Here is a 23,302-nt window from a genome sequence, read left to right on the forward strand (position 1 = left end):
AGCAGTGGTTTAACAGACAAGGCCAGCTAGAGATCTTCAGGCAGATCATTTTACAACTGAGGAGCCCTAGCAGCAAATGCTCAATCACCTTTTGCCTTGAAGCAGTTGGTGGGAATAGTTAATCGTGTCTGAGGATCTGCACCTGAACTAGTTAAGATGGGAACATCACTTTGAGTGTATATTCTGGGGCCAGGTGGTGAAGGACTTTAAAAGTAAAGTCCTTCACCAAAAGTAAAAAAAAGTAAAATCTTAAAATCAGTTCTAAAAGTAATGTCAGAAAGCTGCTGCAATCTGAAGTCTAATCTAACCAAGAGAAAATAAAGGCATGGATGACAATCGATGAGTTTCACTAAAATGCAGAAGTGATCATATTTCTTAGATGGCAGTAGCAGGACTGGATGATCTTGCTTATACATGTTTCTTGAGGGTGAGACTAGAATTAAAAAGCACAACCAGGTTTTCGACAGCTGGTTTTACATAAACTCGTAAAGGAAAAGGGGGGATTCATACTGGGATGAAGCTTGTGTGACACAACAATAAGAATGTGTTTAGATTTAGAAAATTTGGAAAATATTTCTTAATATCAGTTAATTTGTAAGACTGGACTGGGTTTTGATTTTATTAGAGTGATAGAACAATGTGTCACTGGCATAGCACTGGAAAAAAAAACAAATGGGCAGGTCCCAGTACAGACCCCTGAGGGTCTCCACAGTACAGAGTAAGCAGCAATGTGGTCACCGTAGAAAAATTCTGTCTGGTCATTGAAAAGTTTTCATTCCAGATACACCTGCTCAGTGCTTTGTCCCCTTGATCAAACTTTTATGGTTTACTGTGTCAAAATATTGCAGTTACGTCAAGTAACATCAGAGAAGAACAGTGACTGGTATCAGCAGTTCATCTGTTACCTTCCTAAGCACAAAATCTTTACTGTGGTGTCTGACTAAACTAAACCTGACAAAAAACTTTTAAAATGTTCAGATGTAATGCTTCTAGAAGCTGTAGACAATTGTCTATACAAGTTTTGTTGTAATACTTGTAATCGCTCTTTAAGTTTTTCAGTAAGAAGGATTGAGGCCCGATTTTTTGATGAGTGGTTGCACACGGGCTGTCTTTAAATACTCTGGAGAGTGGACAAAGGACAGAGAACTGTTAAATATTTAAAGTAGAAAACTGTTAAGTATTTAAAGGGGCAGTGACATCCAAAACTTCAATTAAGCATGTTGGACACAGGTAAGTAATTATACAGTACAGCAGGATGGATTTTACATGATGTATACCCATTTTCAAAAAAAAAAAAAAAAAGAATGGGAAATGGGTATAGATCTTATAAACAGCACTTGTTCATGAATTAAATTGGAAAGGAGTGCGAGCACTGAAACTGCTACATCGGTGAAATGATTAAATAAACCAACTTTAGGAAACCACCAGCTTTAAAACAAATATTTGGAACAAAGACTAGTCATAAAAAGGTGACCTAGTATTTAAGTCCTAGAGATGGTAGAAGTCACCGGGGGATTATTGATTAAAGTGGTCAGTAGGTTAGAAAATTATAGTTCTTGGTCAAGAGAAGCTCATATCAAACAGAAGGCACAAAGCCAGTTTTCTAAAAGAAAAATATGCCTTACAAAAGAAAAACTGCAGCACACTCCTGCTGCCAACTGAGAAGAGTTTTATTCATGTCACTGTTTTACAGTAAATTGATTTTTATGCTGAAAAGTTGAAATATCCACTGACAAAAGTACTCCAGCTCAATCTGGTTCCAGTTCTCCTTAAATGTTGGATTTGAATCACATCCCCTTCATGTGGTGGTGAAAGGTGTATAACTTTTGAGCCTAATTAGCCAGTTCAGCCTGGACCAATATACTAGGCCAGTAAGTGTATCTGCCGGTACAAGTGATGATTGGTGTGATGAAAAGTGAGGCTGTGAAAGGATAACTTACCCCTTTCAGTATTTGGAACACCTAAATTAATGGTTGGTATTGAAGGATCGGCATGATCGCTGTAGTACTCCAAAAATAAGGCGTCCTTTTCCCAAGTCTTCTTTATCACTGGCACTAGAGATAGAAGGAGAAAAATCAATACAGTGTTCAGAGTTTCACAACAAGCAGACCTCATGTTCTGTGCAATGTTTTCTGACCAAATGAAAACATTCTGATATTCTGTGTTTTTAAAGTAAATATTTTATTTAGGGAGATGAATCATTAAGGATAGTGAAATGATAAACAATGTTCCCTTTAATCCTTCGACTTTGTTCAGATTAGATTAATTCAGTATGTACCGACACTGTGCTCTTTTGTTACTTGGGGAAAAGCCTCTTTTGATTCTGGCTTGGATGACTGGCTTTCAATATTTGATTAGACATATGATTAGTTACACCAAAGTAAATCACAAAACTTTTCAAAGTAACTTGTACAATAAAGGGTTTCTTTCCTTTACTTTTACATTTCAGAGCTTTGACTCTGGGGATTTTTGTCAGGCCTCAAAAATAATTTAACTTCATTGTGCTTAATGCCCAGTAGCACTGTGAAACCTGCAGCTTTTGGCAGTGGAAAGGTACTGCAGATAGCAGATTACTGGATCTGTATTTTTCATTCTATTTATACCCTGCTATCACAGGTAGGATAAGGCACAGTAGCACCAAGTTGCTGACTTAATTCTTGGTGTCAAAGGTCAGCGTTTTCCTCTACATTTTATTACGATAGGACTCATGAATTTTTGGATATTTGAAAGTTTCTGGGCTGTTTAATTCACAGAGTATTAATGCAGAGAAACACAGGATACCCTGACATCTACAGCAGCATCAGCAGCTCAAGGCTGTGTTCATCTCTCATAAATCATCAAAAATGAATCAAAGTGGCATGTTTAAGATTAAAAGAATAAAACAAAAAACAAAAAAAGTTGTGTTCAGTGCCTGTACTGGTTCTGAACTGATAAGAAACATCAAGTACAATCAAGCTCGAAGTGCATTTTATCAGACAAATGCCACTTAAACTGAAGCACACCAGTACATTAAAACACAGTTAAAGCAGAGACTGTGTTACAAGATGGCATGAGGTTCTGTAGTTCTTAAGAAGTGCTGTAAATATTTCATTAAAAGCAAATGAAAAGATAGAGGTGAATAAATTGTGTATCACAGTAAAAAATACAGTATTATTATACTACACTATCTGCATGCCACATTTCAACTGGTTTTTAAGAAGGGTAACATCCATCCATCCATCCATCCATCTTCATCCGCTTTGTCCGGGGCCGGGTCACGGGGGCAGCAGCCTAAGCAAAGAGGCCCAGACCTCCCTCTCCCCAGCCACCTCCTCCAGCTTATCCGGGGGAATACCAAGGCGTTCCCAGGCCAGCCGAGAGATATAATCTCTCCAGCGTGTCCTGGGTCTGCCCCGGGGCCTCCTCCCGGTGGGACATGCCTGGAACACCTCACCCAGGAGGCGCCCAGGGGGCATCCTTGTCAGATGCCCGAACCACCTCAGCTGGCTCCTTTCGATGTGGAGCAGCAGCTGCTCTACTCTGAGCCCCTCCCGGATGGCCGAACTTCTCACCCTAAGAAGGGTAACATGCTTTTCTTTAATGTTTTACTTCATTCTATGTTTTTGTCAACTCATGTTGACTTTTTATGTTTTGGAGAGAATGAAAGCTATAGAAAACAACAAAACTGACTTGGTGGTTCTGCATTTATTTCTGTTTCAAATCAGTGCAGAACCACAAAAACGTCCACGTAACAATAGAGCTACATACGGATTTCTTTTTGTGGTAGTACAGGCTAGTTCTAGGTGCAACCTTCTTGTTTAGAAATCAATTTTACAATCACGATTTCATTGAAAGCAAGCCACTTCAACAATCTCCAACAAAGCACAGTCCTTTGGAAAATATGTAAGAAAACCGTTCCCACTAAAGGTGGAAACAAACTTGTTTCTCCACCTGAGGCAAAAACACACCGTTGACTACAGCGGATGATGTGTGACCAAATGCCTGAACCTAAGATCAGAGGAGCATTAGGAGGAGCAAACAGTGAATGGAACTAAACTGGTTAAAAAAGCTCAACCCAAAACACAACATGCAAGTTAAATGATGCTAGTTATTGTTAAACTGAAGTGTTAAGCAGTCAGTTATACTTGTAGTTAATGTTTCTAGGAAGAACACTACCCAGGCTACTTTTGTGCTTACAACTGACTTATGCTGTGTTACTGCTATTGCACAACAATGTTGCTGTTGCTGACAACAAGTTTCAATAGGTTCACACTTCTAACTAGGCAATGTGTCATCAATGACAGTAGCTCATAATTGAAAATACCCGTCTTTTATTAACACTCAAAAATGGTGATTGTTGTTCAGTATTTTTTTGTTTATGTATTGCAAATTTTCTTGCAACATCGTAATATAGTTTTGAGGCTCTATTTTCTCACCCCTAATGAGAGTTCATCCTACAGTATTTTATTGTCTTCGTATTAGTATTTAGTATTTATTTATTTATTTATTGTCATTGTCAAGAACAATGGAATTGCGTTTGGGGCTTCCATACAACCCAAAAAAAAAGAAGAAAATAATAAATACCCCTTAAAACCCAAGTGTACATATTTAACCCAGTGTGACTCCAATGCAATAAGACAATCCTTAGCAATAATGTTCGTAGAAATTCAGACTACAGAAGATTAAAAAGCCTTCACACTGATTGACATCTTAAATTAAACGTGATACACTTTCATGTCTCTTGCTTTACGCAGCTAAGCTAACCTTTGATGTCTGAATCTAATATTCATTTTCATCTTGTCTGCATTTGAAACTGATAATAGCTGCTTGGCAAAGAAAATGTAATTAAGGTAATTAGTGGAATTACTTTTGAGTGACGCCCTTTACGTATGGTGTTCAATTTGTCTGATCCATCTAAAGTTAATTTGAAATTTGATCTATTGACTTAACCCGCAACAGTTTTATCAGTTTAAAAGTGGAGTACATTTACTATAGATAGCTTAATGTTAGGGAGTGCGTGCCAGTAAGTGGCATTGCTGGATGACTGAGCATTTGGAGCAATAAGGGAGACACAGAAAGAAGTATAGCTAAAGGTATTTTTATCAGTCTAGACATAGCAGTGATGGAAAGATTTACAGAAAGAGTTTGCTCATACAATCATATAGGTCAAAGGTAAAGCAAATCAATTATGAGATAGCAAGAGGACAAAAATGTGTGCTGTATAAAGGGAAAATGTTCATCATTTCTGGATTTGGTATGAGAGGGAATGACTCACCTCTTTCACTGTGAAACTTCTTGCATGTTTTCACAGCAACAAATATATCTTCTTTATTTACAGGCTCCCCCTTTGATAAAAATAGGAGACATGAGTCAAAGACAAAAGCACACATATCACATATAAGATAAGATAAGATAAGATAAGATAACTCTTTATTGTCATTGCACAGTCATACATAGTACAGTAGTACAATGAAATTGGAAAAACTGTCCTACGTCGGCACTACATATAACACAACACGACACGATATGACACATCACAACGTAACAAACAACACAACACAGTATATTAACTTAGTATAAAAAAGAAGAATAAGTGTATGTGTATTGCACACTGTTATTATTGCACATTAATTATTATTGCACCTTGTTATAAATATAAATATTATTGTTATCGTTTTAAACATTGTTACCTCCCCCTAAAAAGTCCAGGGAGGTATCCAGTCAGGTCAGCTATTTACATTGATCAGGGCTATTGCCCTGTTGTAAAAGCTGTCCTTGAGTCTATTTGTTCGGGACCTCAGCAGCCTGAACCTCCTGCCAGACGGCAGCAGCTTGAACACCCGGTGTCCTGGGTGTGTGCAGTCCCGTAGGATGCTGCGTGCCCTCTTGAGACAGCGAGTGCTGTACAGGTCCTTCAGGGAGGGAAGAGGATGTCCAATGATTTTTTGGGCCATGTTGATGACCCTCTGGAGTGCCTTTCTGTGTGCTGTGGTGCAGCTGGAGAACCACACACCGATGCAATATGTCAGCACACTTTCAATGGAGCAGCGGTAGAAGACGGTCAGCAGCTCCTTCTTCAGGTCCATTTTTCTGAGGATTCTCAGAAAGTGGAGACGCTGTTGGGCCTTCTTTAAGACCGCAGAGGTGTTAGAGCTCCATTGGAGGTCTGTGTCTATGTGCACACCCAGAAACTTGAAACTGGAGACCCTTTCCACGCACTCCCCGTTGATGCTGACAGGCTGCAGCTCGGACTTCCTCCTTCTGAAGTCAACTACCAGTTCTTTTGTTTTGGTGGTATTGAGGTCCAGGTTGTTGTCTGCACACCAATCTGACAGCCTCTGAACTTCAGCTCTGTATGCAGTCTCATCTCCCCCTGAGATGAGCCCCACCACAGTGGTATCATCTGCAAACTTGATGACTGTGTTGTCTGGGTGGGAACTAACACAGTCATGTGTGTACAGAGTGTACAGTAGGGGACTCAGTACACAGCCTTGTGGAGAGCCGGTGTTGAGGCTGAGGGCTGAGGAAAGATGAGGCCCCACTCTAACTCTCTGTACACGGTCTGAGAGGAAGTCTCTGATCCAGCGGCAGGTGGTGGAAGGAAGTCCAATTTCCAGCAGTTTATCTATTAGTCTGTCCGGGAGTATCGTATTGAAAGCAGAGCTAAAGTCAACAAAGAGCAGCCTGGCGTAACGGCCCTGCACTTCCAGGTGAGAGATGGTGGTGTGGAGCGTTGTAGCAATGGCATCTTCAGTTGATCTGTTAGCTCTGTATGCAAACTGGAGCGGGTCGAGTGTGGGTGGCAGGCAGGACATGATGTGACGTCGGACCAGTTTCTCAAAGCACTTCATTATAACAGGTGTTAGAGCAACTGGTCGGTAGTCGTTGAGGCTGCTAATGTTAGTACGCTTTGGCAGTGGGACAATTGTGGCTGACTTTAGGCACGGCGGGATGCAGGACTGGGACAGTGAAGTGTAAGTAAACCTGAAGCTCGACATGTATTGCAGCTAAATAGCTGAAACTCAGTTTCCAGACTATATTAAATGTCCAAGTGATTAGTGGGAGTTCATATCTTCAAAGTGAAATTAGAATTGGATTTTTTCTTTCATATGGTCTAAGGTCATTTGTCCTTCTAGTTGCCTTAGGTTCTCCTTTTGAAACTAAAGACAGACACTATCTGATAACCGTGCAGCATATTTGAAGGGATGCAGGAATGAATTCAGTTTTCATTTGTAGCATCTGTAGTCTCGGAAATGAAAAAAACAACAACAAACCAACAAAAAAAACCACACATGATGGGAGAGACAGAAAGCAATGAAAGAAAAACGAACATCTAAATGCAATTTAGCAATTTCTTTCTCAAAAACAATTCACTAAATCACCTTCAGACAGAGTGCATTAAAAATGTATGCCACATTAAAACATCATCAGCTGCTGAACAAACTGTCACTTTTCCAACAATATTAATGAAACAAAATGCTACGTAATGTAAAGATCTCTTGTGCCGTGAAGCCTGAGCTACAAATACAAAATAAAAGACACACAAAGTACATTTAAATATTAACGGAGAAAAGAGATTCTTTGCTTTTTTACGTAATGCATAAAATGTCAGAAACGAGTGAAAAATGCTCGTCACAATCTGAGCAGAGCTAAAAGTGGCCTCTTCAAACGGACTTTGAGTGGTCCAAAACATAACTTAAAAAATACAGACACACATACACAGAAAAGGAAAAAATAGACCTCAAGGATGCTAAGATTTTGTTTATTCTGTGTCTCACGCCAGAATAAACAAGGCTTCGTTGTTATTCGTTGGCCTGTCTTACAAATTATTTTGAAAACGACTGTTGTAGGGTGAGAATTTGAACAATCTTCTGCCCTGAAATGTTTAGCATTTTGATAGAAACCGCTCTACAATAAGTTTAGTTATTGCCTAAAATAAAAACAACAGGCTTTGCTGTCGTTGCCACTTGGGTTGTAATCATTTTGCCCTCTTAAATCTGCCTCTCGAGGCTCCTGATTCTTTTGTCGACGCTGCAGCCGAGTGCTGCTCTTAAGCCACTTGCCAATTTGTCTCACAACTGTTTCGTTCACTGTCCGGTTACGATGCATCCCCTCCTGTTCTGTCTGAATGGAAACTTCTCCCTGAATACTTATTAAACCTGTGACCTTCACGTTTCTCTGCCGGCTGCTTGGCTTGTTGTCCTGTTTTCTGTTTAAATGAATGTCGTTTTATGAGGATAGAAGTTCCGTGGAGAGGGAGGTAATAACCACATGAATATAAATCTGACAGTTTGCACTGCAGCAAACATGTACTAGACTCAAGACCACAAATGCACATACACTATGTGATTTGAATAACAAATGAAAAGATCAGATTCAATTTTTGTTTTTTCCGTCAAAACCAGGAGGGAAAATCATGAAAAATTAAAATGGAAAAACTCAGAAATGGAACACTCTCAGCAGCAAGCTCTGGCATCTCAAATTCAACTCGCCTCACCTTCTCCACAAAACTCGAGTCGCATCTATCCCAAACAATCACTTCTTACTAGTATTACTGATCAATTTATGGTGTGCGTGGAACCAACTGCTGCAGGCTAAAGAATATCACACCCTTCTAATAAGTTCACAAACCAAACTTCTCTCAGCTTGAGCAAACATCATACACTGGAGATCCTGTGGAGAATTTTGCTTAGAATTCAGCATAGCATAGTCAGTTGCAGCAAATCTAACCAACACAAAAAAAAAATCTACCCCAGCAAGTATGATTAAGCTTCAGTAGGAATCCTACTGACCTTACTTACATTCTGACCGAATCAATTTTTTTTTTTCCCCATTAGTTACACCCACTCACTGGCTCCCACTCAGATACAACGAAAAATAAAAAAAAATGTCCTAATGGAAGCTTATAAAGAAAACTAAAACTGCTTTCGTGTTTTGCATGTTTCCCCAGTGCAAAATTTAGACGGTAGAAATATCTGCTACAGATTCATGACACAATAAATGTGCGTGATGATTTATGTTTCAATGACAAATACAGCAAATATTCAAATATAATGCAAGCGTTCAGGTTAAGACACAGCTTGAAAAAAGGCATTGCGATGTTTGACATTTGACAGTAAATACATAGAAAAATATTTAGATATAAAAAAATACAGAATAAAACATCTGATTTGAATTTGGAAACAAACTGAAAGGATGTTGCTTTGCAATTGGCTGATATCTTAAATTAATTTGGTAAAACAAATGAAAGACTTCCGTCTTTTCTGGTTGCACAGTATGTGGTATAAAAGCAGTACTTCACCGTGAAATGCCAGCGTGGCTCGGATTCAACCTTGGGCAAGAGGGCCATCATACATCATTACATGACTGCCAATACCTCACAGTGAACCATCCTCTGTTTTGTGCTGTCATTTAATTTTGCTCCCTTTTCATTTCCTGGGAATTGAGGACAATCAAACTGATCCAAATACAGAGCAGATACTCACACACAGTGGAGGCTTTTTGCTCACAGTGGTTGCACAGTGGCTGGCCTGGGGAGAGTCCTCTGGCACAGTACACAGCTCAGGAACTGCAGTGAGATGTGGACCCTTCCCATTGTCCCAGATATACAAGGCAACCTAAAAAAAATCCAGAATCATGTGGTCAAGCTTATGAGTTATGGACAGAATGCAATCCTTAAGACATTAATGACTGATTAAAAACATAAACATGTGCTGCTTTTTGTATTATTATTGTCTTATTTTATATTATAATAAAAAGAACAGTTTAGAAAATTCCAGGAGCATATTCACTATTTAAGCCGAATAACAAAAAAGATTAAGAAGAGGAGAGATTAGAGGAGACTTGAGAACTGGTGAGTATTACTGCATTTCTTCCTGAAGAAGAAAATCTGGGTTTCAAGTTAAATATTCTGCATGGAGAAGACAGAGATGTTGCAGAGTAAGAATGTGTCATGAGATGTGACAGCTAGTGCTGCCTGGAACTGTCTAAAGTAGCAGAAAAATACAGAAACTGTAAACTTACCAGCAATGAAGTGCTGCAATTCATGCAGCATATTACATGTACAGTAATATTTAAAGCACACATTTCATTAAACAAAAAAAAAAAAAGAAAACTCAGAATTCTATTTTTTTTTTATATATATAAGGTAGGTAGAAGGTGTAATATTTCTACTCAACTGAAAGAGATCTAACGGCACCACCTTTTTCAGTCTGAGCCAGATAAGTCTGATGTTCTGTTTACTCAACAAAATCCCTAGACGCCTCTCTGGCTGAATTTCAGTGATAAAAAAAAAAAATAAGAGCCTCAATACAGCACCATGACAATTCTCCAAAGTAATGAGATTTCACTTCAAGGTTAGATGAATTTCATGCCTTGCTCTTTTTGTGCAAATAAATTATAATGGGCTGGCATTGACTTGAGAGTGAAAAAAGCTGTTAGAAAATGGTTGCAAACCAGTAGGCTCGTGATCTCACTCCATGCAAAACCGCATGACTTGCATAGTATCTTACCTCATGTTTAAGGTCAATAGTGAAGTCAGATTTAAGTGGCTCCTCTTTCACTTTCTTTGCAAGCCTAAAATAATAAATAAGATTTTGAAATCAAACACACAGCAAATAAATAATGAATGTATGTGTAAATATACGTGATAGTGATGTAACCTTATTTTCTGAAGCCTGTATGAAGAATTCAGTTTTACAGATTTATTGCACATACTCACCGAACAACTAGGGGGATGCTTAAGGCCCAAGAGGCAGCAAAGTCTGGATATTTAAAGATGGAGGGGTTCTCTGCAAAGGCATAATGATGGATGATGGTCGATTCCTCATCAAAGAGGGGCTTACCCAGAAACCACTCCTGATAAATAAGTTTAAGAGACACATTTCACTATGTCACACATAAAACGTTTTTATTGTTTTTCCCCATTAAAATGCTGTGAAACGTCATAAAAAGAAAACTTTGCACTTGTGGCCTAATTTAATTTTCACACTGCACGTCAGAAAATCTTTGAAATTATTTCCAGTGAATAAGTTTGTTGCTAACTGGGGAAATAATAAGATTTCTTCACTGAACAAAGTTCAAAGATGACAGATATTGTAGCTACAACGGCTGTGATCATGGTTCTTGACATATCTGGTGGAAAAAGAATAATCTGACAGTTTTAGAAAATCCCCCTAGAGCTGAAGTAGATCGAGTTAAAAGGAATTGTCCAACAGTTCAGTAAACATATTCATGCTTCTGATGTAGAATTGTTAGGAAGATCAACACCATCCTCTCATATCTGTACAGTAAAGTTAGCTGCCAGTTAGCTTATCTTAGCACCACCAGGCCTAAACCCCTGCTACAAATCCTGCCTTTCATAAAGGCTGAAAAAAGTCTTCATGAAGTTTCCACTTTTTTGTGTTGTTTTATGCTCACTGTGAACATTACTTGTTTAAAGGTGTTTCTAATATGTTATTTGAACCATTAATATCAATAAGACAGACCAAACTGGGATGTGTCTAAACCAGAACGTCAATGCTGTACTAGCTTAACCAACTCATGAGCCATCATAAATCACAAGTTACTGTAATGTGTGAGAAATATAAAGAAAGTGACACATTTTGATTGGCTGTATTGCAAAAATATAATGAGAATTAAAATTCACTAAGATATCAACGGGGCTCACAAACCCAGGCCACAAAGTAAATGGCCTGGATTTGTATAGCGCTTTTCTAGTCCCCAAGGACCCCAAAGTGCTTCACACTACATTCAGTCATTCACCCATTCACACACACATTCACACACTGGCGATGGCAAGCTACATTGTAGCCACAGCTGCCCTGGTAATCTGGTTGATCACCTAATAAAAGGATTCAAGAGTATTTTGACTGCATGGTCAGTAGTAACCATGGCCATAAAAAGCATGAAAATATGCATCAGAGTAGCACTGACTATATTTCTTCTATTAGCATAATGGTGATAAAAAGACCCCAACCCAACCATGCCTTTCCAATGTGGGAGTCAACCATTAGGACTACTCCATGATTATGACCAATAAGACCATGATCATCAGGAATACATGTGGTGGGCAACATGTGTGGCAAAGCAATATTTCAAGGAATAAATATAATTTGGTGTTTCTCTCATTTTGTGCATGAAAAATGTATTTTACGTTAACAAGTTTGCTAAATGGTTAGTTCTGAATTTTATTCAGTACATCAGCAGTGGAAATGTGGTGAAATTTAAATTCTAAGTAGTGTTTGTGAAGGTTGTGCTGTGAAAATGGAAATGTCTCTAAAATGACAAATATGACATTAACCTTCAGCAGAGTATGTGTGAAAACCCACTAGGTCATTGCATGTAAGCTTCACTAAAATCTGACCATCACTCAACAGTAGCAGGAGTAGCAGTCTTTGGGAATGGTAGATGGATGATAGAGTGGCTACAGTCTGTGTAATTAAACATTTGCTTTTCTTTATTCAAGCCCAGCAACCCGTGGTCACAGGCTAGTGCACTCTTAGCGGCGGTCACAGCCCTGGATATTATCCCAGTTGCATCAGGAAGGCCATCCAGTATAAAATCTGTGGCAAATCAACATGCGGATCCAGCCACTGAGACAACCTCAGTAAAGACAACCCTCAGTAAATAAGGGAGCAGCCAAAACTACCTTCTTCGCTTCTTTGTTCGATTTAGTTTATCAAATAAATCCACAAATTGCAACTACAGTATATCACAAGTTGCACTGTGTTTAATTACTGTCATGCTCTGGCACCTAACTGGTTGAAGTTAATTGGAAAGTGGCAACTCATTTTTGTGAGGAGCCTTCGCTGCTTAAAACACTCTGATATGAAATCCAATTTTGTGACTTAACATGAGGCTGACCCCACTAAGCTATAACACCTGAGAGAGAAGAGTTTGCCTTTGGGCATGTTGTAATGAATCAAGTCATCAGGACGTTGTATCTGTTGCTGGCTTTGCTTTAGAATGAATTTGCGAAGATGCGTTCAATAATGAAACCGATCCCTAAGTTGGAAGTGAAATCCCACGCAGGGTGGAAATTGCCTTTTATGACAATCCAAGGGCACAGCAAAGCAAACTTCTTACAAACAGCTTAAATTTCAAAAACAAATGTTAAAAATGTGCCACATTTGTGTTATTTAAATAATTCATAAATGAAGAACTGAAGGAGAAAGTTATTTTGCTGAGCTCAACTAAGAGAAATGACAATTCCAATGCATGAATTTCTGGAGTGCTCATTCAATATTTATACTTGGCATACTCCACCAACCCATATAGATGAAAAATAATTTCATGAGTGGAGGGACAGGCCTTAAATTAGGTCTACAGCTGAGACTGGAGTGACATATCTGACAGGTTACGCTGTGAGCTGGTGGTGCTCAGTGCAGCTCGACTGTTGCAAAGAAGCTGCAGCCAACCTGATACTGTAGCTCATATAACTGAAGCAATGATCGGCTAAGCTGGAATGAAAACAGGAAGCTTTGGTCTCACTGATGAATTTCTTAAAAAGCAAGAGAGAAAGCAATGGGAGAGAAAAAGACAGATGTAGATTAGGAGAAAATATTTTCTGCTTACTTTATTTTTGTCAACTTTTGCAAGGACTTTGATGAGAGCAATCAACTTCACGTTTGTTTCTTCCTCAAGAAATACAATCCATGAAGAGTTTTTCCCAAAGGAATGTGATAAGCTGAGGACACACACGCAGACAGAAATATATAGAGTTAAATAATAAAAACATTTCACTTCAGTCTACTCTGAGGAGATATCTGAGGCTGAGGCTCCTGACCCAGTCAGATCAAAGCAGTCACAACATTTCCCCAGAGGACAGAAAGACAAAAAAACAACACAAGCACACTGAGTTCTTTCAGGGAGGAAAGCCTTTCTATATAATGGTCTGGGAATATTCTATGCTACAAGTCTATGCCATGGATGATGAGAACACATTTAGATGCTGTTACACACCTCCCTAAAACAATCATAAGACATATTTTTGATTTTTAAAAAGGCTCAGGCATCCAGACAACTGAAGCTAATGCCTTTATCATGCTGTTCATACCGCTGAATACCTGTTGTCACACCTACATGCACATTAAGAAGGTATTTATCATAAAATGAAGCAATAAATCACCGTTACTGTGTTAGTAATGGCTTTTACACAAATGTGGCAACAAAATGTCCTCAAAACAGAAAAATTTACCTTCAAAATTTCAAATTTACACAGTAGAAATTGACAGAAGACAGTGTTTCTCATATGCAGTCCTCAGCACAAAGCTGAGTTGTGTTAACTGTTTGTTAATCACACCCAATCATTACCAGTTTAGGGATACTTACTAAGGCAGCAGAGGAAGGATGCTCCAGTCGCCTTCATTTTCTGATAAACTGTGAAGGAGCAAAACCACCGGCTGTTTCTGTAAGAAACAACACAGAAACGACAGATAAGAATTTCCATTCCCTCCATCAGTAGATTTTTTTTCTATATAAGTTTCATAAGACTGATGTCTCTTGTTATTTAACATGTTTCCTTTTTTATGTTTTAGCTGATTTCCTCCAAATCCTACACACTGTACAGTTGTGTAAAATTTCTTGAGATATCCCTCATTTCTTTATATTTTAGTTAGAAAACAATTCAGCAATTTGTCATCATTGTTACGGCCGCTGGCCTCAGGTGGCCCCGCCTTCCTCCATGGAAGCTACAGTGCTCCAGGACTCACGGGAGATTGGCTGGCCCGGACATATGCCCGCCCCAACTTCATGCGGATCCGAGCCTGTCAGACTACGCACACCATTGGCTGCCGCAGGAGCCTGGAGTACGATGGACAAGTGACACAGCTGTCTGCAGTTATGACAAGTGACACAGCTGACTGCAGTTACCTGATAGTATAAAAGGCTGAGGAGTCTTCATTCGTCGAGGGACTTGTTGATTTGAACAGACTGTACAGAGAGTCCCTCCCTTTTGCCCTTTTGCCTGTGTTTTGTGTTGCCTCCTGCGAGACGTTTAGTAGAGCAGTGCTCTACTGGTGTTATTAATCGTGGTGTTTGCTTAAAGTTTCTCTGCTGCCTAGTGAGTTGTTTCACTAACGGATTTCCGTTGTGTTAATAAACCTTATGTTTGTCTTCCTATCTAACACCTTGGTCTCTGGGCTCGTTTATGTTACGTCCGCTGCCGCCTAGCAGAGCCGGGCCGTAACATAAGCCTCTAGGACCCCTAAACAAATCCCGGACGAGCCCCCACTTATGTTACGACCCGGCTCAAAAGCCGCAACATAAAAAAAAGGAGATGAATAACAGAGTGTGGGTGAGAAGAGGTTTCATCCTAAAATGGAAAACCAGGTTGGCTAAAATGGCTGGTGCCACCAAGGCAAAGACTAGTGCACTGCCGGAAAGCTTGCCTCAGGTATGCTTTTATCCACACCTGACTAGGTGTGGCCAATTAGCACCAGCTGAAAACACTGAGACGATTAAAAGCTGCAGAGGGACGTAACAATCATGGAAATGCAGTATTTAAGGCAAAGACAGAGTTTGCATCATTCTAATGAGCTTGGAAGTCAATAGTTTGATTTGAGCACCTTTATTCTTTAACACAGCCTGAACTCTCTTAGACAGGCTTTCTTGAAATTTCTTTAGGTAGTCTTCAGGAACAGTTCTTCAGGCTTTTTGATGGACATTCAAAGCTCTTGTTTGGATATTGGCTGCCTTTTGTTCTATTCTCTTTTAAGATGATCCCACACTGCTTCAATAATAATGAGGTCTGGGCTCTGGGGAGGCCAGTCCATGATTGATAGGTTTCCATTGTGTAGTTTTGTTTTGTTTCTTTTGTGTGTGTGTGTGTGTGTGTGTGTGTGTGTGTGTGGGGGGGGGTACTATATTGGCAGCGTGTTGGGCATGTCATGCTGAAAAATTGTGTCAAAAAGTTGCCAATCACATGCTTTCCACATGGTATTGTATGGTGGATTGAAATTCCGTTTCTGTTTTTACAGTTTTTTGTGTTTATAATTATGATAATTCCAACAATTACAAACCCCATCACCACTGGATGAACTCCCAGATGCCCTTAGACTGATGAGGCTTCGGCAAACAGTAGATGGATCAACTGACGGGTCAGATTTAACTCTCAGGTCCCGTAAAAAGGTGTTTGGTGGATTTTTTTCCTATTTTCTTAGGGGCATTCATTCATTTCAGGTACCATTCATCTGATGTAGTTCATTTTTTAGATCTTCCACTTCTTCTTTTGTCCTCACCTGTGCTTTTTTTTTTTCTTTTAAAAAAAGGCACACTACACTATATGCCAAATTTTTAGCTAATACCTTTTTCAGGATCACCTTATTGGTGCAAAAATACAAATTTTTTTCCTGTCAAATTGTATTATCTTTGGTATTTTTCATAGATTCAGCCAAAGAAATGGGAACAAATGTGTTTTTGGCACAGGCTGCAAGTAACAAAATGCCTAAAAATACTATTTCAAATTGGCTCTTTGCTAAGTTGTCTGTTATGTGTAGAAACAACATGAGTGGCTTTTTTTATGTCTAAATAATTCATAGGTCAGCATTAAGTGGATTAACGAAAGAAAAAAAAAAAAGGTCAAGTACAAGGAGTGGACTGAAAATAAATGAAAAAGCATCCAGTGTCCAAAGACAAACTTTGAATACCTTCAAAAAGCCCTGAGAACTCATGCTTAAGACCAATTACAAGAAAGTATAGCTCCTTAGACGCTAAACATGAAAAACTGAACTGTGCATGACCAGCTTTGCATAATACTGTACTGTGTACAATTCTGCAAATCAGACTGGTGTGTTTTACTGTTCTGCACAGCACAGCTACTGTTTACTATTAATTTCAGTAAATCAATAAGTAAAGAAGTCAATGATTTCACAAAAATATTGTCACTTTGATGAATGCATTTGTTAAACTACTCTGCTTATAATTGGGTTTTTCAAGTATCTGGGTTGTGTTGCACATTAAAACCTCTCATCATACTTTCATGAATCTGGATATGCTCATTAGAATATTCCAAATTAAATCATCATGCTGAAGTTTTCCCAACAACGATGGTGAGAAATCAGGATATCAGAACGCATGACATTTCTGTCTTTTGAGATGGTCACTGTATCAGATCAGTTGACTGTGGCATTAGAAAAAACATGACGAAAAAACTATAAAACTAAGTCCAGAGCTGCTGCTGCTGCTACTTCCTGTCCTTACACTAAAATATATACTTTGATAAGAAAGAAATAAACAAGAACAGGATATTTTAGGATGCGTACAGTGCCTACAATCCCTTCTAAATAAAAATTTCCTTTTGAGTGGCCAGAGCTGAGAAATTGTGTGAGGATTGTCTGAGAGAGCCAAGGTTTCATTTCACACTGTGAGGAAAACAAAGCAGCAGAGCGTAAGACCCTGTGGTTCATTACAGCATGGTCCACTCATCATGCAGGAAGTCAGGGAGAACAGTCTCCTCTGAGTCGTTCTGTCTAGCGGCAGCATGTTTGATTTAGCTGATGAGGCTGACACTGTGTATACATATTAATCCTTATTAGTCAGCTGAGGTTTATTATCTCTAACCATATTACACACGTTTACTCTTAAAACGATCACACGTCTGACGTCTGCCATGTTTTATTAAACTGTTCTCTACTTGACATTTACACTATTGCTGTTCCATGAAAAAATAAAGGGGAAAAATAAAATCAAAGACGCATCATCTTCAGATAATAATGCAAATTCACAACGAGGGCTTTTTCTTCGAAGAGCTATCGAAATTCTTTTGATAAAAGAGGCATTCAAGAAGACCAGACAGATAGTTTTATAGCAGTTGGGTGCGAGCTGCAAACTGCTAATCAAAAGATAAGAGCCAGTCCTCACGAGGACATGAACAGGACACTGATTGCTTGCTGACTGGGAAGATAATGGGGGTCAGTGGGACCTGGCTGTAAAACAGTCATAGGAAGCTTTAACCAATAAGGGCTGGAGGAGAGAAAAAAGATCCAGAAGCCACCTGTAAAAATAAGGACTGCAGTTGAAAAGAAAACCCATTTTTCATACAAACAAATTTTCATCACTGTGGCTTCTTATACGCATGAATTGCTATTACAGTGATGAACAGGAAAGCATTAAAAACATGCATATTGCAATACTGCTGGTAAAGGTTTTAGTTTAATCGCATTTTGCTGTAGTCTCAGCGCGTCTCTGTGGATATAAGCATTGGCTAAATGACAAAAACACTATAAATGTAATGTGAATTTTCCCAGAAGGCAGAATGTCAGACTGTAGGAACATGGGCTGTGAACCGACACAGAATGCACAAGTTCCTGTGTGTAAATCAGTGCAACACAACCTTTAGGAGTCCAATGAGGAAAAAACAGAAATATCAGAAAGTTTCCAGTTAACTGACCCTGAAACTTCACATAATTAGAGAAACAGTGTGAGCTTTTAATTATTTAATTATCTAAAACAACATTTTGCCCACATCCAAACTTCATTACCAAAACTATCCAAGGTTATCTCTTTTCTGCATTGTCGTTGCTGCGTTTCTGTGATGTGCCTCGGAGGTGTGACTGTAGACATAGACAGCTGGTTATAACTTATGTTTGGCTTGGGATGATAGGCTGGCAGACAGTAATATCAATTGGAGTTTACATTTTATCCATGCTATTCGAACACCTTTTCTGCTTTTGTTTTGGCATATTTTTATTCTGACAGCAATTCAACAAAACAGGATCCTGCAAAACAGAAGCAGCTTGCACAAAAACTGGCACTTGATGATTTTAAGAGCTATTCTAAATGAAAATATTTTAATATGTTAACTGAAATTGGACCTCAGTAATAGAGGCTAGAGCTCTCTTGGTGATCATTTAGTAACTACTCATGGTGAGGGACAAATGTGCATTCCCTAACAGAAATGTGTATACTTTATCACTGGTTGAGGAAAGGGGTTCCTCCAGATTTCTTTTTTCAGGACATTGTGTTCTGTGTCCTGATTGGCTGTAGATCATTGTCTATCAATCTCGTGCTGTGTCTCCTGTACAGTACAGAATGCGTCCAGCTTGTCAAATTTACATAAATCTTCGATTGCTAGCAGTATGACTCTGAAGTGCTGTACTGTATGTTTGTAAGTTTCTCCCCAACAAACAACAATGTTGACGAAATGTTTTGCACCATCAAAGGCACCAGCCGGTGCCTTTGGTTTCATTCTATAATGCTGGACTTATTTTTCTACGATGGTTTGAACGTGAGCGTTTAAACAAGAGAGAAAAGTGTGAAAATGTTCATGCCTGTCTGAGAAAAGCATATAAAGTGTGTAGTGAAGGGTTTTAAAACCTTAAAACATCTATAATAATTGTAAAACATAAAGTTGGCTACTTTGCGAATTTCACCTATCGCGGGTTATTTTAGAACGTAATCCCCGCGATAAACGGGGGACCACTGTATAGTGCTTTTCTAATCTTACCTAGCACTCAAGCTACCTAGCACAGGTGAAACTGGTCTCAACGAGGTATATGATGCTGCACCGAAAAGCTCCTGCTTTATACAAACTAGAGATGGACCGATCCGATATTACGTATCGGTATCTGTCCGATACTGACCTAAATTACTGGATCGGATATCGGAGAAAAATAAAAAATGTAATTCGATCCATTAAATATCACGAAAGCACCTCACAAAACTTGCAACACGCCGTAACTCACCTCAGAACGTTAGCACGTTGGAGCAGTATGCATCACGTGATAGAGCGCTGTGGCATGCGGGACCTGTCGGTGGTCTGGATAGCATTTGGAGCTTCGCTAGCAACCCGGCATTTCATCTCCAACAAAGTTATCCCCGAGAGAAGTAAAGCAAGTGTGTAAGTCCATCTCTGAATGTTTGTAAAGCATTCCTGCGTTAAGCTTAACAAACGATATATGGAGCAACTGACTCTTCTTGCTGCTACTTCAATCATGAAACTGCTTAATGATCAGCTGATCGGCTTTTCTGTCGTGAGTCCATCTCTCTTGTTTGTTTTTGGCCCACTTTGCACCAGAAAGAGGAAACCAGCGGCTGAACAACAGCAGCACGTTTAAGCTTGATAAGCTGTTGTTAGAATTTATTTAATATTCATTTTGTACACCAGGAGCTGACTCCGGTCACTGTGCAGGGGCGGATCTAGCAAAGTTTAGCCAGGGGGGCCGATAGGGCATTAACAGCGAAAAGGGGGGCACAAAGACATACTTTTCTTTCTTATTCTCATTTAAAATGTCAAGCTGATGTAACCCACATAAAAATAAAAAGAACTGCACCTATAACTAAATCGGAATTTCAAATTCCAACCGGAGCGTGTCCATGAAGGCATCGTGACGCGTCGTGACGCACGCCACGCCGCGAGTCTGCACGTGCCTGTTGTGACCAATCACATTCGCGAGGCACCGATATATGCCTTCCGGGTTGTCGTCTCGAAAAGACGCGGGGGAGAGGCGTTAGCGGATGGAAGCAACAGGTACGTGGGGCGAGCGCTTTTTGCTGTTTACTATCTTGACTTGTTTTTGAATTAATTGTGGATTGCGTTCAACAGTATTTTGATACCGCCGCGGGTAGATGCGTGGGGGCTCGTATGTGACATCGCACGTAGTGAATGGTGAGTTGAGCCTGAATGTCTGTTTGTATTTGTAACCTGTATCAGTATGCCAGTGCTATCAGCTGATGGGATAGCTAAGGCTGAGGCCTACTACATTACTACTACTCTCACTTTACGTGGCTGTAGTTTTGTTATTTGAGATTGTTATTTATTTTAATTTATTACAATGGTTGGATATGTATTTGTTGTATATTGGTATTTTCTCATGAACTTTATTGTGTACACTGGAACTAAAGCTAGCTTGGGAAATTTAGATGAATTTTGCTAATAGTGGTCCTGTGATTATAGTGCAGGCTAGTGGTGCCCTGGAGAGACCACAGCGACACCACTACCTTGGATGGCGAGCTAGGCCCAACGAGCCAGAACCCCAGCTACAACTTCCTGCGGTCTGGTAGGAGGCTGCTGCGGCCTACACTCTCCCCCCCTGGTTTTCAGTCCTCCAAATCTTACTTTCGAGATCTCAGTCTTGGAATCTCAGTTCTGATCATCACACTTCCAATTTCAACCTGTTACAGACTGTCATACGCGTTGGACTTATATCAATTATGAAATAGCAACTTTATGGACATTGTCTGCCGGGGGTTGGAGGAGGTTGCTGCACCACTGTGCAGCGGATACTTTACAAGCTTGAATTATGTTTTATCTTTTCCTGTCTGCAGATTTGTAAATATTGGTATTTGGTAATTGCACTTTATTTTCACTATAAATAATAACTGTAATCACAATATCTGTGGTTGTATGTTTATTGTACTTCACTCACCTCCTAGAGCCGAATCTGATATCTTCTGAATTAGCCCAACTACTCATAACCAACATAAATTATTTTAGCTTATGTACTTGCTACACTTTTAATAAATAATTATCTGACACCCAAAGTTTTAATTTGATGTAAAATGAATAGAAGTCAATTACTGTATATAGTAACTATTAAGTCTAATTTAAATACCCTAGTAAGCTATAGTACTGTTTCCTTTGGGAAGGTACCATCTGTGCAGTCTGCAATTTTGTTGAAGAAAGATGTTGAATCTATTTAATATTTCTTGAAAAATAATTGATTTCTGTGCATTTTTTTTCACACTGCATCAAATTAAGGTTGATTACGTCGATTAAGCGTCATGAGGTGGAGCGTGAGGGGTGGTTCCCTATTTTTTATTTATTTATTTTTGTTGATGCTGGGAGTTGGAACCCTATTAGTTAGGTTGCTTAATATTTACGCTAAGTACTCTTTAAAATACCAGAATAGGGAGGATGGTGTAGGTTTAAGTTTATTAGATTGATCAGTATTGCTGAACTATGAAATATTTTTTTTGCATACAGGTATAACAGAATAGCTTTAGTGTAGTTGTTGTTTTAAACTTGAGTATGAACTTATACAAAATGCAGCAAGATATTTTTAAAAAAACAGTTTTGTTGATTAAAAAACACTATATCGGATTCATATCGGTATCGGCAGATATCCAAATTTATGATATCGGTATCGGACATAAAAAAGTGGTATCGTGCCATCTCTAATACAAACTACTGGTGCTACAGTCACCAGTAGTTTGCAGTTAAGTTGGCATCTTTTATACAAACACTTGCAAGCACTACTGTCAAATGTGTGATGCAAACTGGAATTAGAGAATGTTCACCTTCAAAGTAAAACTTGCAATCTGAATTGTGTTGGCTGTAGTGGTATGACACAACTGTTACTCTGAAGGCCAGTCAAAGTGTGTTTATGTGGCACTCAGTGAATTAAAATGGTGAGTGTTTGCAGACAAGTAAGCGTCTTCCTAACAAACTACAGGGGACCGCAGCAATCCGCTAGTGACAAAAGAGATTTCTGGTGCAGCTCTTTGCAAACAATTTCCCCAGTGAGCAAAATTCCAACCTTCACTCGCTGCCAGTCAGTCAGGATATACACTTACTGCCATAGGCACTGGTCAGACTCTAGGGGTGTGTGACTGAGGCCTTACTTGGATGACTACTGTAGATACCTTATTAAGCTATGTTTAAGTCTGTCCGTTTATAGAGATGAACAGAAAAACAAAAGAGTGAAAGAATGTAAATTCTCATTCATGTCAGGAGCAAAAGTTTAGCTCACTTTTTGTGCTCTGAGATCCTGGTGGATGGATGGGTCAACACAGCGCCAAGTTTTTATTATGGAGCAAACCACTGCTCCTTCCTCTCCTTGCTCTAACAGTAGTTATCGGTAGTTGCTTTCATCACTGCCACTATCACTCCCTATCATTAACCAACTACTCAAAGATGATTGTGCCTGGATTTATCCAAACCTAAACTATAGCAGCTTCAGATAAGAAAATGTTTTTTTCCATTAAAAATAAGAGATTTGTCGCAGTGAAGTAATTTTTCTTTGTCAATTTTAGCGTTCAATTAAAAAGGAATTTAAAAAGCTGTGCTATTACAGATACAGATGTCCTTGATTCATTTAGTGGACTTATTAAATGAGAATTATTTTGCTGATTAAAATTAAAATTAAATGCACAAGCAAAAGACTACATTTTATTAAGTCATGGAATTAAAAACTGAACACGGTAAAGGTAAACAATGAAATAAAAGGTTTTAATGAAAAAGAAATGCAAGTATAAGAGGGAAAATTGTTGTTCCCATTGTCCTCTCTCCCCCTTTTTGCATTTGCATTTTTTCCATCTGATATTTCACGCTTTATAAATTCTACTAGATTTTAATTTTGGGTTAAGTCATGTTTCATACAGACCC

At 39.0% G+C, this 23,302-nt stretch overlaps 1 protein-coding gene across 1 annotated transcript in view; it reads right to left on the reverse strand.

Annotated features, from left to right (window-relative positions):
- b3glcta (beta 3-glucosyltransferase a) overlaps positions 1 to 23,302 on the reverse strand; it is an 84,503-nt gene that overhangs the window by 10,997 nt on the left and 50,204 nt on the right. The window contains exons 5-11 of the mRNA XM_082502553.1: positions 14,311 to 14,387; positions 13,555 to 13,666; positions 10,700 to 10,836; positions 10,491 to 10,554; positions 9,465 to 9,596; positions 5,255 to 5,324; positions 1,941 to 2,054 (exon numbers count right to left, since the gene is read on the reverse strand). Of these exons, the coding sequence (XP_082358679.1) occupies positions 1,941 to 2,054; positions 5,255 to 5,324; positions 9,465 to 9,596; positions 10,491 to 10,554; positions 10,700 to 10,836; positions 13,555 to 13,666; positions 14,311 to 14,387 (706 nt within the window). The remainder of the gene's footprint in view (positions 1 to 1,940; positions 2,055 to 5,254; positions 5,325 to 9,464; positions 9,597 to 10,490; positions 10,555 to 10,699; positions 10,837 to 13,554; positions 13,667 to 14,310; positions 14,388 to 23,302) is intronic.

Source organism: Aulonocara stuartgranti (assembly GCF_965226115.1).
Source record: "Aulonocara stuartgranti genome assembly, chromosome: 14".
Lineage (NCBI taxonomy): Eukaryota > Metazoa > Chordata > Actinopteri > Cichliformes > Cichlidae > Aulonocara > Aulonocara stuartgranti.